Source organism: Musa acuminata, chromosome BXJ2-6 (genome assembly GCF_036884655.1).
Source record: "Musa acuminata AAA Group cultivar baxijiao chromosome BXJ2-6, Cavendish_Baxijiao_AAA, whole genome shotgun sequence".
Taxonomy (NCBI): Eukaryota; Viridiplantae; Streptophyta; class Magnoliopsida; order Zingiberales; family Musaceae; genus Musa; species Musa acuminata.
In genome coordinates this window covers 44037701-44052517 of record NC_088343.1, presented here as the reverse complement: position 1 = coordinate 44052517, position 14817 = coordinate 44037701, and the positions used below count along the sequence as shown (strand labels likewise).

The 14817-nt window shown below is 38.4% G+C and overlaps 2 protein-coding genes, 2 long non-coding RNA genes and 2 other non-coding genes across 9 annotated transcripts; 3 read left to right on the top strand and 3 right to left on the bottom strand.

The window, feature by feature from the left end:
* Nucleotides 1-139: 139 nt before the first annotated feature.
* LOC103990261 (uncharacterized) lies at nucleotides 140-4202 on the bottom strand. 2 transcript variants are annotated; one of them, XM_009409339.3, is made up of 13 exons: nucleotides 3483-4202; nucleotides 3331-3402; nucleotides 3106-3241; nucleotides 2681-2761; nucleotides 2070-2152; nucleotides 1874-1986; nucleotides 1602-1798; nucleotides 1282-1525; nucleotides 1115-1198; nucleotides 980-1030; nucleotides 794-862; nucleotides 599-670; nucleotides 140-416 (listed from the first exon to the last, which is right to left on the bottom strand). In XM_009409339.3, the coding sequence occupies exons 1-13, from the start codon at nucleotides 3490-3492 to the stop codon at nucleotides 387-389; spliced, it is 1242 nt and encodes a 413-aa protein (XP_009407614.3). In that variant the 5' UTR covers nucleotides 3493-4202; the 3' UTR covers nucleotides 140-386. The 2 variants fall into 2 exon arrangements, with proteins under 2 accessions (XP_009407614.3, XP_018682494.2); XM_018826949.2 differs by having other exon boundaries at nucleotides 2681-2749.
* A 191-nt stretch (nucleotides 4203-4393) lies between these two features.
* LOC135615877 (uncharacterized) lies at nucleotides 4394-5945 on the bottom strand. Its single transcript, XM_065114951.1, has 2 exons — nucleotides 5331-5945; nucleotides 4394-4637 (listed from the first exon to the last, which is right to left on the bottom strand). Exon 1 carries the CDS (start codon nucleotides 5878-5880, stop codon nucleotides 5371-5373), a length of 510 nt encoding a protein of 169 aa, XP_064971023.1. The 5' UTR covers nucleotides 5881-5945; the 3' UTR covers nucleotides 4394-4637; nucleotides 5331-5370.
* Nucleotides 5946-7365: 1420 nt separating this feature from the next.
* Nucleotides 7366-8289, bottom strand: LOC135613726 (uncharacterized). Its single transcript, XR_010487362.1, has 2 exons — nucleotides 7776-8289; nucleotides 7366-7697 (listed from the first exon to the last, which is right to left on the bottom strand). It is a non-coding gene; the product is annotated as an uncharacterized LOC135613726 (long non-coding RNA).
* A 2761-nt stretch (nucleotides 8290-11050) lies between these two features.
* On the top strand, nucleotides 11051-14515 carry LOC135615876 (uncharacterized). 3 transcript variants are annotated; one of them, XR_010488180.1, is made up of 4 exons: nucleotides 12151-12667; nucleotides 13343-13484; nucleotides 13833-13885; nucleotides 14098-14515. It is a non-coding gene; the product is annotated as an uncharacterized LOC135615876 (long non-coding RNA). The 3 variants fall into 3 exon arrangements; XR_010488179.1 differs by having other exon boundaries at nucleotides 12152-12667; nucleotides 13833-14515; XR_010488178.1 differs by having other exon boundaries at nucleotides 11051-12667; nucleotides 13343-14515.
* On the top strand, nucleotides 12278-12367 carry LOC135616033 (small nucleolar RNA snoR126). Its single transcript, XR_010488262.1, has one exon. It is a non-coding gene; the product is annotated as a small nucleolar RNA snoR126 (small nucleolar RNA).
* Nucleotides 12793-12883, top strand: LOC135616032 (small nucleolar RNA snoR8a). The gene has a single exon (XR_010488261.1). It is a non-coding gene; the product is annotated as a small nucleolar RNA snoR8a (small nucleolar RNA).
* Nucleotides 14516-14817: the final 302 nt, after the last annotated feature.

Sequence of the window (14817 nt, the reverse complement as noted above, 5' to 3'; positions counted from 1 at the left end):
TTGTACTAGGTAATCAAAGCTACAAAACAGTCAAGTAAATGCTTGTCAGAGAAAAAGTGATCTCCTTTGCCTAGGGAACTGTAACAGGTCATGTCAGTGGCAAAACACTTCATGCATCATCATTGTGAAGCCCTCCATATGAATGAGAAAAAGATCATAATAATATTAGTATTACTTTCTAATCAAGCAAATTAACTTAGATTGTCTTCCATGCACCAGAAATTATCAATTACAAAGTAATGGAATCATAATAAATTGTCAAATTCTATTAATCTGTTAATGTTGCTATGAAACAAGAGAGAACTTCTCTGTGCTCTTCTTGAGTTGGTTGATTATGTGGCAAGATTCATGCATCATCAATTCAATCCATATTGTAGATATATTCTTCATAGGCATAAATCCGAGAAATGCTTCATCTGCAAAAAAGAATTATGTAGCACCCAGGAATTAGTCTACTTACATATATGCTGCCACATCATTACAGTTAATTGCAAGAATCACTGTTCCATCCAATAAACTCTCTTATCAACTAATAAAATCTAAGAAATTGGAAGACTAACAAAAAAAAAAAAAAAACAAAGGTAATGTAAGATTGTACCTGAGACAACGCTCGTTGTCTATTTCTCAGCATGGTCCTTTCCTTTGGATCAGCAGATGTTAGCACAAATATCTGTATGCACAAGACAATTTAGGGAATATAAAGGTAAAATAGCACTGAACATAAATGTCATTGGACAGAAAAAGAATAGTGAATATAAATATTAAATGACATGAATTTCTGCAACAGTCTCACCTTTTCAACTGGACGATTTCCTTGAATTACTTCTATGAACTTAAATATATCATGAAGTCGCTCATTGTCCTGTACATAACATAAAGCTCACTAATAGTAGTTCTCTAATATATTAAGCAAGAGGTAACTTACTTTCATATGGAAAGTAAATAAAATAAAATAAAATGGACATCCAATATTACTGACCTTCATGTGCTTTGAAAAGCCACTTTGAAGGAAGTGCTTAATGTGCCTCACCTGCAAAACCAAATACATCAGCAAATACTTAAGAAAATGAACCAATTTCCCAAAGTGGAGCAGAAAGAACACGAGAAGTGGAACCTGTATCATTTGACTCCACTTTGACACCTTTAAAATCACATCTTGACTAGAAGTCTTCATTATAACTTCATCAAATACACCAGTCTGGAATGAAATATCATTTCAATAGAAGTATCTCATGCATATCAACTGTAAATAAACATGTAGAAAAGAAAAAAGAAAACTACCTCAAAATACTGCAGGATGTTTTGCAAGAATTCTTTATCATGGATTATATCCTCACACTCCTCATAAAGCTTCTTGACTTCCGCACATAACTTGCATTTTAGTGATTCAACAGAAGTAGTGCATGCTTCTTCGGAAAAATTATTTATTCTATCTATTTCAGAAATAAGGGCCACAGCTTCAGCAACAGCCACACAAAGAGAATGCTGATCTTTTTCCAATAAAGTCGAAAGGAACAAAATAGACCTGCATCAAAGTATAATTAAACAAATTTAAAGAAAGAATAGACATAACAAAAATAAATTGATTGGATTCTGTATACCCCTTCCAATACTCCGAATGTATCCTCCACCCATCAATGGCTGAAAGGAGAAATGACCATGCAGATAATGCTGCAGCTAACACAGTGTTGGTAGAATCTGCTGAATTGCATGTCTCCCATATATATTTCATTGAAAGCTGCACCTCATCTGGACTACTTGCACCAACAAAGGTGACAATAGCCAGACATTGTAACACCTACCCAAATGACAATTATTAGAATCAGTAAGCTCAATCAAGCAAAAGCTGATAGTCAAATATTAGCATACATACCAGTATTTTGAATGCATTGGAGCCAGATTTGAAAGCTTCACAAAGTTGTGGAACTGATTCTTTCATTATCTCATGTGCAGCATTGCCATTGTCAACAGTGAGAGCCAGTAATCCTTCATACGCAAGAAATGGGTAGCTAGTGTCATGTTGTCGATCAAGCATAAGTAAATATTATTTGAAAGAGATTGATACTAACCAATGACACGACAAGCTAAATAAGCTTCAGTTGTGGGACCCTTTGTCATTAATTTTAAACATCGATATGTTAACGTTATATATCTACAAGGCAGAGACAAATCATCAAAAAATCACAAGTTGGAAGAACAAATTTCTAATAGTATCAGATAATGCTACAGATCAGAAACTTAGGCAGAGTGCGGACATCTAAACATAAAGTATGTACAATTGGGTATATGAAGCATAAATTTACAAAATGTTATAATCTCATTGAAAGAACAAGCACCAGTAATCATGCAAATTACACAATATTTCAGAGACATATCTATAAAATAGAAAAGTCACAATGAAAATTTGAAAAGTACTTAGATTGCATGTCTCACGATAGCCTCCACTTAAGATGTAAAAAAACGAGTAAAAGGGCATTGAAAATCAGGTCCATAAGAATGGCATTCTGAAAAATAAAGAAATTATTCATTTCTAAACTCTCGAATGGTAATAGATTATTAGCTTTTACACAAGGTTTATGCGAACCATTACTGCGAGCAATCTTTTTAACATAATAAACTACAGCAAAATTGTTTAATAATAATACCAATTAACTTCAGCTAATTATAAAATTTAACTTACCTGCTTTGAACAAACTCATTCAGCACTTGCTTTTCAAACTCCACAATAAGCTTTTGCAAAGCTTCCTCTCTTATAGATTTCCTCCATAAAGACAAAAGAGAAAATTTATAAGTTTGGGATTTAGTAACAATAAAATGATTATAATAGTTTAATCTTTGCCATAGAAATCATAGCAACCATGCAGAATTAGTATATAGACTACCGATATCAACAAAGCTAAGCACAGATCAGGTATGACGGATATGAATATCACAAGCATGAAATCTATGCTTCATAAGTGCCAAGGATGATTTTATGAAAATAAGCCTCTTCCTGATTCGGGATGGTCAGAAACAAGAATTGGATAGACCAACAGTTTATTCTGAGTGTAAACATAGGAAGATATGAGACAAGGGAATCGATATCGTTATCAAATTATAGATTACCTCTTATGGCATAAATCTTCTAAGTAATTCTCACATTGTAACAAATTGGTCAAGGAATTGTGATCAGCAACATAACCAGATGGAGCTGTTGAGGAAGCACCACCGAACTCTTCGCTATATGTGAGCTCATTACGTTCTGAATTAAAGCAAAAAAAAAGAAGCAGCCATAAGAAATACTAATAAAACAATAACACAGGAGGAAAGAAGGGGAAAAAACATACTCACCAAGCCTGGATTGATCTTTGTTGAAGAAGTCCTTCTGTCTTTTCAAAGCATTGCTCTTTAAACCCAGTCTGCCTGTTGGGAAATATCTTTATATGGAGGATGCTACAAGATACCGTAAGCACAATTGAAGAAGTAGCTGGAATTCATCTTACTCTTGCCCATGATGCTGTGGGCTATGAGAAACTGTGATGCTTTAGGCTGAGACCTGCAAGGCTTGGTTTCATATCGATTTATACAAGATGGAGGCGGTCCGGCTTATATGTTATAATCAGCATATTTCTTTATTATTTCCTAAATAAATTATCCCTTAATTACTGATATGTCATATCCCAGCATAATTTGTTTTCTAATGAGTGTTCTATAGAATGGAAATAAAAATTTTCAGACGTCAAGATTATTCCTTATTTTAAAAAGCAATAATGGAACAGTATGTTAATTAAATACTATTTACGAAATTAAAATGAGGATTTATACCATATATGACATCTTTCCTCCTCTCCTATTGAAAAGGATTCAAGCTATGTTTTAATTAATACAATTTTTATGAAATCTAGAATTTTTATAAAATTTGAGATACATGATAATTTTTATATTTTAATTGATAAAAGGATTTGTAGGCATTAAGATCCTAGGATTAATATGATTAATGTAAAATGAATAATTTCTTATTGGTTGATGGGGCCTAATACGATGCTCTAATGCATAAAATTGAGACACTGAAACTGTATATTACATGTTCATGTATTGTTCCTCTCATTTCTACAACCCTCCTTGATTGCTAATGTATCACACTATAAAATTGATATGTTCTTAATGAACTTGTACCCTGTAACCAGACAATCATCATCCTCATCCCTTAAGATGTATTTTATCCATCCTACATATGGATTTCATACTTGTACCCGTAATCATACAATCGTCATCTTCATCCCTTAAGATGTACTCTATCCATCCTACATATGGTTTTCATCATTTAATTATGATATGATTGTAAGGTCTAATCCCTTCATATTTATGGGAATGTTAGTGGTAAATAGACCCTTTCCATTTACTTTCATCTACATAGCATAAGGATAAAGATATATCTCAGTGGAAATAGAGGCAAGGTACAGACTTCAAAATATCAATGAACTACAGAACATGCAAAAGAACCACATTAACCAACTTTGCTCCCAAAAAGATGTCATGCATGTAGTTCATTGCTTGCTGCTCTAATAACTGGCGCTGCCATCACCCTCCTTCACTGTCATTGCTTGCTGCTCTCAAGAGGAGGCCCAAAAATTGTCATCCCAGAGGCCACAACAATCCTATAAACAATATGCCAATCCAGAAGTAATAAATAAATGAGCCTGTTAGATACATAATAGTTACTTTGTAGGTATATTTCATGCTATATTTCTTGTAGCTCTTCGGTGACAGTGAAGTCCCATGTGATAAATGAATTAGGTTTATAAATGCATGTAATCAAGTTCAAATTTACGGTCAATAATTTAAAGTACAGAGTTTGAACAGTTGCACTATGTTCCAACTGATGAACAAATCATCGGAAAAGCTATTGCAATGCAGTAATATGATTGAAGATAATGCAACAGAAGCTCCCACAGTATGCAATAACAGATCAAGTCTCTTTATTGGCTCGAAAGCCATCAAATTAGTTCTTCATAGCTTCATTTCATTGTATCAATTTATTTCATTATCTATATGCTGCACATTCAAATTAGCCTACTGGAAAATGCATGGTTGGAATAGATAGGTTCATCAAACTAGAAAGAATGGTTATGGTTTTCTTGTCCAAAATAACTCTTACGTGAAGTAGAAGGCACAACAAACTCCAAATCAACGAGAATTGGCATGTGTTGCATAAAGATGTTTCCAAAGTAGAGAATCCGACGGTTACGATTCACAGATCAACAAAACTAAGTCGAACTGCAAAGAATCTAAGATCCGCCGTCCAATCATAGATGGACGGCAGATCTGCATCAGGAAAGAGAGCGGCGTACCTCCGGTTCCCAAAAAGACCAGAACCCTTGCCGCCTTCCCTCACTCGTCTTGCTCCTGCTCCTCCGGCGACGACGGCTGCGCTTCCTCCTCCTCCTCTTCCTCTGCCGCTGCATCTCCGTATCCACCGCCCATCTCGCAGATTCTCTCCCAGATGCCCTCGGGCACGGGCACCACCGACAGTCGCGGCTGCTTCAGAAGCGCGAACCCCTTCATGGCCTGAGCCTCCGCCTCCGCCTTGATATCCCGTAGCTCGACGGGCTTCCGCATCTCCCCCAGAGACCGAACGTCCACCGCGCCGTCTTCACCTCCGGCGGCGATAGTGTACCAGGGTTTGACGACCTCGACGACGCCCACGACGCGGCGGGCGGCGGCGCCGGAGTGGTAGAAGAAGCAGCGGTCGCCCGCCCGCATGGCCTTCATGTGGTTGACAGCCTGTCGGTTTCGGACGCCGTCCCAGGTCGAAACGCCGCCGTTGGACCGCTGGTCCTCCCACGACCACTCCTCCGGCTCCGTCTTCAGCAGCCAGTACATCCGCCGCCGCTTCCCCATCGGCTCCGCCCCTCCTCTCGAGTTCCGGAATCTCAAGGGCCGGTGAGGGGATACTGCTGCCCCGATCCAACCGACTCTTGCGCGCGTACTTATCAGCCCCCTGAGTGGTATTAGATGAGGTAGTCCAAGGGGTCCCATGATAGCTTCCAGTGCTAGGCCAGGTAAGCCAGAGTACTTATGTTCAAGTAAGAAAAGTACTACTCTATGATCATTTGGCGGGAAAGTTGCTTTGCTCGGCCCATTGAAGCCCAATACGTACACCGCTAACAAAACTCATCACTTAAGTCGTGAGTCGCACAAGCACTGAGTGGGTATTCCTTCCCGAGGGGTCTAGCCTCTCGCGAGTTAAGCCACGCCAAGATGTATTTTCCTCAAGAATATTATTACTTATTAGGGCTTGGATATAGGAGGAGTAGGAAAATTAAGAATTAATAAATCCTTAGAGGTATTTTTGGAGCTTGTGAGCTTGAAATAGGTAAAATCAAGATGGGTATACCTCCGTTCAAAACGGATAATTTTTTATGAGCCTATGGATCACATCAATGATCAATCGATCAAATATTTTTTTCTCAGATTAGTATTAGAAGAGGGTTCTTGATTCCTGAATGCTGATAAGGATATTTTGTTCCATATTAGAAGAAGGGTCCTGGATTCCTGAAGTGCCGATCAAATATAACTTTATCAGATATATAATTAAATACACCACTTTCTTAAGAGCCATAAACTTAAATTTATTGCTAACATCCTTGACCATTCTAAACTCTTCTGGATAATTGTTAAGGCTTAGAAGTTGACATGGACACGATCGAATTAATATTCATGAGACAAAACTTTGTAGATGACGACAAGTTGGCAACTTGTCCAAGTGGCTGTTTCTCGGGGAGAACGAAGACATACTTTGTTTCGTTCTTCGGCATCGAAGTCGTGGCTCGAAGGGTGACAACATCGAAGAATATGTATGTTGGAGGTTCCACGCATCGAGACGTTCGAGGTAATACCAGTCGTATCGTCGACCTTCGAGCGAAGGAGAAGATTCACAGGGATCCATTTGAATGGTTCTCAAGTGTTCTATAGCCTTCGTCCACAACATAGACTGAGAGATGCATCGTCGGCCATAGCGTGTCCGAAGTCGACCTTACGTTGATTAGGAAAAGGATTTAACGAGGAGGAGGAGGAGGAGGAAGAACGATTCCGTTTTTGGCTCCGTATACGCCATCGGTATCGGTGTACTTCGAGTTGCGAGGGAACTTTGAGTCTTTAACGATGACCGAGTGTATTCGTCGCTACCAGGCCAAGTCTCCAATGGCGTGTTTGCTCGTGGAGAAGGAGAAAGAACACTTGTTCTTTGTCGGCATCATACATTCGGATAAGAGAAGAATAGGATTAAGAAAAGGACCAGCTGGTTGTTTAGAGAGTTTTATCTTCCTCTTACAGATGAAATCAATGCTTTGTTCATGCACTTTTAGGATGACAAGAACATTAACATAAAACCAAAATTTACCCTATATTTATTGGTGTTTACGAGTCCTGGAAACATAGAACATAGATGCAGGTCAGCATCACACGACCTGCATGTTACTCCTAAAGCCAGCAACACACATGAGACATAGCAGTGATCATGACACGATGGATGGAATGCTTGTGGCAGAAAGATCCACCAGCCAAAAGAGCACAACCGTGTCACCACCTCCCTCTTAATGGTGCTCCTGGGTGTAGATGTAGTCAGTGTGAGCTGCCAGGGATCTCCTCATCAAGCATTCATCCGCCCCGACGCCCTCACATCCTTCCACCCTCTCCGGCGTCTCCTTCTGCACGCCCTACAGTAACCACAGATCACTTAGTTTCTCCAAACAAAAGCACTAAAAACCAGAGTGCGTAGGGGATCATCGGTGCACCTGAAGGCTGGTCTTCTCTGGATATTCCACTGGCGCTGTCCGGCCCGCATGGGCTAAAGACACGAAGACGAGGAAAGCAATGAGCACAAAGGTTATCTTCATGGAGTTGTGAGAAAGAAGAAGAAGAAGAAGAAGAAGAAGAAGAAAGAGGAGGAGGAGGATGGGTGAGGAACGTGAGGGGCTGGAGGGGGGTTTAAATAGCATGGGGAGACACTGTTGGGAGTTGTATTTGGTCAGCAAAGGACATGGCTTCCATTCGGGCATTGATTTCTTCGGCCGAACGAGAGGTGGAGATCCATCGTTGGCATCCATGAAAGCGCAGTGGCTGTTGCGGCTCTGTGGCGAGCGGGCCTGATCGGGTCAGCCGGAGAGAAGATTTGATTTCATTTAATGCCTTCAGACCTCCTCATAACTCCGAAGCAAAGGAGGATTACTTGACACAGATTCCACAGCACAGATCCTCAGAGAACTGAGCGTTAGGTTTGCGGCTTCTTCATTCACGCATCAGACAACAAAGGAGTCATTATTATGAATGATTTCATCACGATAATAAAGGTTCTTTCACTCCTAATAATAACTTAATAAGATACATAATGCAATCCAATCACGTCCTTATCGGTGAAAATGAACCCCCAAGACTTTGGGAATTTGGTTTATATTAAAATCTCCTTAGGAGTAAATCATGTATTGCCATACATTGCTTTTGAAAGCAACATCAGAATTTTGTCCATATATGAGGTGTATGAGGTGTTGTTTTGCCCCACATATATATATATATATATATATATATATATATATATATATATATATATTCTCTTTTCGGTGTTAATATAAACGAGAGAAACTTATACCAATTGGTATGAACCTGATGACACTAGGAGCAGGTGAATTAGTGTAATAATATTTTTAATCATTTAAAACTCGATTGATGAATTTATACGTTTCAAAAACTCAAAGTTAAAATTATAAAGAATAAGACAAAGTCACAAATACAAGTAAAGAGAGATAAATAAATTTACAGTGATTCGATCTTTTCAATTTACGTTTATTTTTTATTTTTTTTCTCTTAATGTCATCGACTTTCACTATCGATCTTTTTTCAATAAGTGAAAATCAATTATCCTTGTTATAATTATTTTTCTGTTTTAGGTTAAAAAGATAAACTTCACATACTTTTATATATATATATATATATATATATATATATATATATATATATATATATATATATATATATATATATATATATATATATATATATATATATATGCAAGATCTCTCATATCCTACAACTTAGAATTATAATTAAAAATAATAATACATAAATTAAAAGTTTATCCTATTATTTCTAAAAAGTTCAAAGTAAAAAATAATAGACGAGGTTAAAGACAAAAAAAAAAAAAAACGTTACTTAAAAGAATTCTTTTTTTACATGACCTTCATTTGATGACCTTATATTTCCAAGATTATTAGTGGTAAGTAATATTAGCGGGCAGCAAATTAATGAACAATTGATTGGGTTGGCAGGGCTGAGATGGATCGATGCGACTCGAGGCATTCAATGACATTAATTGCTGTCCAAAGCCTCTTTTGCTTTGAGAAAACTGATTGCCTCCACCGCACCTTTGATCGCCATTCCCAAACCTAACTTGTTTGAAGCAGATAAAGACGATCAACTTCGGCCATTACTTAGTCACCTGCCCTAACACGTTTCTCTCACACACACGCTAGAAGACGAAGGCTTCTGATCTGTGCCATAGAACATCAACCAGTTGTACCCATCACTCCCATCTATATGCGTATGTTGGAGGAAACTCGATCGCTTTTTAGCGGGATGATCCTTCACGTGATTGGGTGCTCCGATCACATGGTCATGGACCCATCTCGAATTGATTGATCCATGCTTTGCTTTTATATGTGGATGAAAGATTTTAGATATTTATAGTATATCATAAGTTTTTGAACGGTATTAGCATCCAATATAAACAATATGAAAGCCTCGAGATGTTCTATATATGATAGGGCATATTCTGGTACTACCATTGCAATAATAGTCCGCCATGTCAATGCTATTACGAAACCTTAGGATTGATATTGTGCATTGCGTTAATATGACACCTCGAACTATGATTGGATGATCGCTTGTTCCTACGCTATTCGAGACTATACGATACGACGTCGTATAATACAAAGCCGCTCCAAAAAGCTTGGAACAGCGTCACATGGTGCGGATCTGTGCAGGTCAATTGGTGCTCACACAAGAGGTATAAGCCAGCAGTTCAAGGAGTCGGCTACCATTAATAGATCACATACGATCGACCCTTGTTCGTATATATAAAAGTCAACCCCTTGATTGGCATCAAGGGAGGACTTCGAGCATTCAACACTTTCTTACTTCACTCAACACTAACTTAACATTCGGATGGGTCGAGTCCGGAAATTCCTCTCCTAACCTCAGCCTGTGTATAGGAACCTAACAACGAGGAAGCAGGCCACTTGCTTCTACCACCTGAGCTTCCGCGTAAGCAAACCTTGTGCATTCGGGATTGGACCGAGCCGTGCTGACATCTCGCTCACGGCGTAAATATTCACTAATACTATATAGTTTCGGTTTTGATTTTTGAATCAATGATTTCGATTAAATTTCAAATTATCGATTTTGATTTAATTTCAAATCACCTGTTTGATAAAGAAAAATAAATTATTTTACTAATATTCAAACTCATTACACAATTAAATCCATTTGTGTTTTTTTCTTTTTAAATGGGTTCGGAAATTTTAGAAATTGAAATCGAACCGTATGACTGTGTTTTCAATTTGATTTAAAATTATCGAATCATATAAAATCTGAATTGATGGAGATCCAATTTCAATTCGAATCGAACCGGACTTTTTTACTTATATAGCTTATTCGACCTGATAGCTCATTCTACTGATCTTTGGAGGTCTGTGAAGGCGGATCGGCCACGAGGTGCCCACTACCAGAGGAAAGAGACCTTCACGAAAGAAACCAGACGCATGGCCGCCCACATCACAAAGCATCCTAATCTCTGGTAACATCACAGGGCAATCGACCCACCCTTCCTCACTTCAGGACACCATGGGCATTCATTGAAGATGGCGACCGGTGGAAGCCAGCATGCAGAAGAGGATCCCAGAAAACTCAGGAAGCCTGCAGTGGATTTGTGGTAACATACTGTGTCTTGGATGACAGCGTGTGGGTGGCAGATCGCAGTACGTTAGCAGTGGACCAGAATTACTCTCTGGATATTGGTCTTTGACGACGCTGCACCATGAAAACAACACCTGCAGATGGTCGGCTTGATCACCCCCACCTCACGATCCTGGCTTTGAATCCATATCGATGCATCTGTGCATGTCAATGGAGGATGCCAAGCTTTTCGTCTGCCTGAAGCAAAGCATACTTCAACGCTAGTGATACTGTCAGTGGCTATGAAGCCCACTGGAGGCTCTTCAAGGTTTCCAAGTTCATATATCCACGCTGGTTACATTGGAGTCCAAGCCAATGCAGAATGGGAGGAGGCTCTTTGAGTTGCTACAAGAGCAGGCTGCGTTGTGCTGGCTCGAGAGCGCTTGCAGGAGGCTTAGAAAGCTCAGCATCCATGGCTTCAACAGGAGGAGAGGAGGGAGGCCGTACTAAACAAAGCTGCATGCAACATGGTAATGAAGAAGGGCCCGAACTGGGAGCCCGTAGCTCTCGTAAGAGGAAGATGCAGCAGTTTCTGTTCTTTCTTTGACATGGGTGGCAAAACCCACGTAGGGCTTCGAGGGAATGCAGCCGCTAAATCTGTGCTCGAGCTGCACTTTGACGAAGGTTGGTTCACCGTTCGCAACCCCATGTAGCCATACAGCTTCTCTCGTCCTTAATTCCTTGCAGTAGATGACGAGCTCCTTCCTCGGGTGAACGCTCGCACCAAGATGCCTCCGGAGCAGCAGCGCCATGTTCTCCTGGATTCTCTATGGGAGGTGGAAGATAGGCTTTGAAGGTCTCATGAGGAGAAAGGAGGTTTCACGAACATAAGCCGATCGATAGATTCTGATCTGTCCACGTCCAGGGAAGGATGGAACCATTTCTGGCTTGAAATGAAGGAGATCGGCGTCGAGATCGAAACCATCTTCTTCGAAGAGATCAGAGAAGAAGCTGCACAAGAAATGCTAATTGATGGATTCGTGGAGAGTTGGGGTACGTACGTGTTGGGTTTGGTGGGCCCATTAATTGATGCGTGGAGACTCGGTGTATTTATGTGTCGGGTTTGGTGGGCCCAAAACATGAATGCAAGTTTTGAGCCTGTTTACGGCTCAGTGCCAGTGTCGGCCCAAAATTGAAATCTAGGGTTAGGGTTCCTCATTAATTGGTTCGGCCGTTCGGGTGCGTTTGCGTTCCAGCCGTCTTGGTTTGTTCCTGCTCTCTCCTTTCGTTCTTTCATTCTCCCTTCCGTTTTCGTTTGTTTGTTTTCTCATTTTCTTTCACTCTGCTCTTGTGGCTGTGATGACTATTTCGTTTCTCGAATCTGATATCGATGTCATTCGAGGACCGCCTTGATGACTTCATTTGTGCGTGTCTGAGCCATTTTTGTTCTTGTTCTTCGATCTAAATTGTAGAAATCAAACATTTAGATCATCTGATTGATGGGATCGGATGACGATCGATGTGGATTTTACTTTTGTTACTGATTTGATAGTTTGATTAGGCTTCATATGTGCATATTGATTGGATCAGTGGAGAAGGAAGGGGAAGTTGATTAATGAGAACCCAAATTTAATATGCTTGTTTTAGCTCTTGGAGGCCTTCTTTCTTGTGAAATTTTAGATTTCAATGTTGCTTGGTCTCAGGAAGATGCCAGCTAAATCTTGGGGCTTTCTCCATCAAGGTAGCTAAGTTTTATAATGTGCCATACTTGTCATTTATTTTTTGCTTTATTTCTTATAGAAAATGCAGCTAATTTGTTATTGTGAGAAATAGTTTCATACAGTGTGTATAGGATCTGTCTATGATTTTGATGCAATGATTATAAGTAATTCTTCATACTAGCTAGTTTTGTCATTGGCATGACACACACAAATATATACATTCATATATATACACATATACATATATATACATACACATATATATATACACACATATACATACATATAAATATAAATATAAATATATATATATATATGTATGTATATATACACACACACACACACACACATATATATATATATATGTATGCATGTATGCATGTATGTATGTATGTATGTATGTACGTATGTATGTATGTATGTTATGTATTTGCTATTGAGTTTTGATTAAACCAATAACTTACATGTTGTTTAATGCACATTGTTAGTGAAGATCCAGCCTTTAGTTTGTGTGATGCCTCTTTTTCATATAAATATGTATGTATGTATGTACGTATTTGTTATTGAGCTTTGATTAAACCAATAACATACATGTTGTTTAATGCACATTGTTAGTGAAGATCCGGCCTTTAGTTTGTGTGATGCCTGTTTTTCATATGGCCACTTATGTGTTATGGCTTTTGTTTCAATCTCAGGAGCTCTTTGAGTTGGAGGATCTGTGTGATGCATGCATGTGGTGTGTTTACTGCACTGTTCTTGACTCATATGGGCGCATTTAATCTTTGAATGGATAGCTTTTGGTTGAACGAGACCGATTCTGAGCTGTTTTCATTGAAGGTGTGACAATCATTGGTTATTGGGATTTCATGTTTTTACTCATTGGTTTGTCTCTTTGTTTATTTTTTTGAGATTTAATTATTTTCCTTACCAAGTGCATGTTTGATGAGTAATTCTACTTCTTGATCTTGATATCTTGTTTTCGTTTTGACTACTTGTGTATGTATCTCGGACAACTTTTTCTTGTTCAGAATGTGTAGTTTAGCAAAATATTGTTAGTTCTGTGTACCAAAATGACCTCAGAGATAGCGATATGTTTCATCGGAAGAGTAAATGTCACGTAAAAATATTCTCTCATATCAGTTTGGGTTTCCTAAGTGTAAATTCCAAATATTTCTCTTCTTGTAGGTACAAAGAAAGCCTTTTATTATATGGCATGAAATTTAGTCAGGGGAGCATACGTAAGTATAAACTCGCATTGCATTTATATCTCATTGTTCTCATCAGGATAGACTATATAAATTACTTTGAGTCTCATGTAGATCTTACAAAATGCTGATTCTAATATGGCATTAGATGCATTGAGTACTTGACATGTTCTGAGATTATGATGCATGCCAATAACAGGAAATCAGACAGACTTCATCCTTTTTTCACTGTTTAATTTGATCAGATGTGGCCATTTACAGCACAGTAGTGTTTCTGCATTATGCCAGAATGCCATCGATGCTGCTGCTGCTTTGTTTCCTCCTGTGAGCCTCATATGACTGAAGCAATTCACATTGGCACAGCAAAATGTGAATCAAGAGAACGTTTATCTTCATATGTCTCGACTCATTCCTCGGATTGTTGGGAATTTTATAGCAATTCAGGTGGTATATTTGTGCCTCCACACAGTTTGCTGGGACATGAATCGTGGGAATTAACGAGTTGGATTGGGTTTCTTATGTTATCAATTGATAGTATGTTATGTTACGGATGTTAGCACCATAGCAGTGACCTCCAAAGTTGGCTGTGCTCCACATTGTAAAAGATTATTTCTAGTTAGAATTAATCAAAATGCACAATAAATCCACTCCATCATTCTTTCATCTAATTGTTATATGTTCATCAATTGAATCCTTAAATATCTCTCTGTTTGCAGTGTGATGTTTACTCTCAATATCCCTATAATTAACATTAGTTAGCTCAAATAATTATGATTTTTTGTTAATAATAATAAACTGATAAAGACCAATCTCAGTGGTAGGTAAGAGTTTTTCTATTACAAACAATATATCTTGTTTATCTATTTCTTTACAAAATTAAAATCTAGAATAAAAAACTATGATTAAATGATATATTTAATTATTTTTAAATGGAGTGATTTTTTATAAAAAAAGAAGCTTATTAT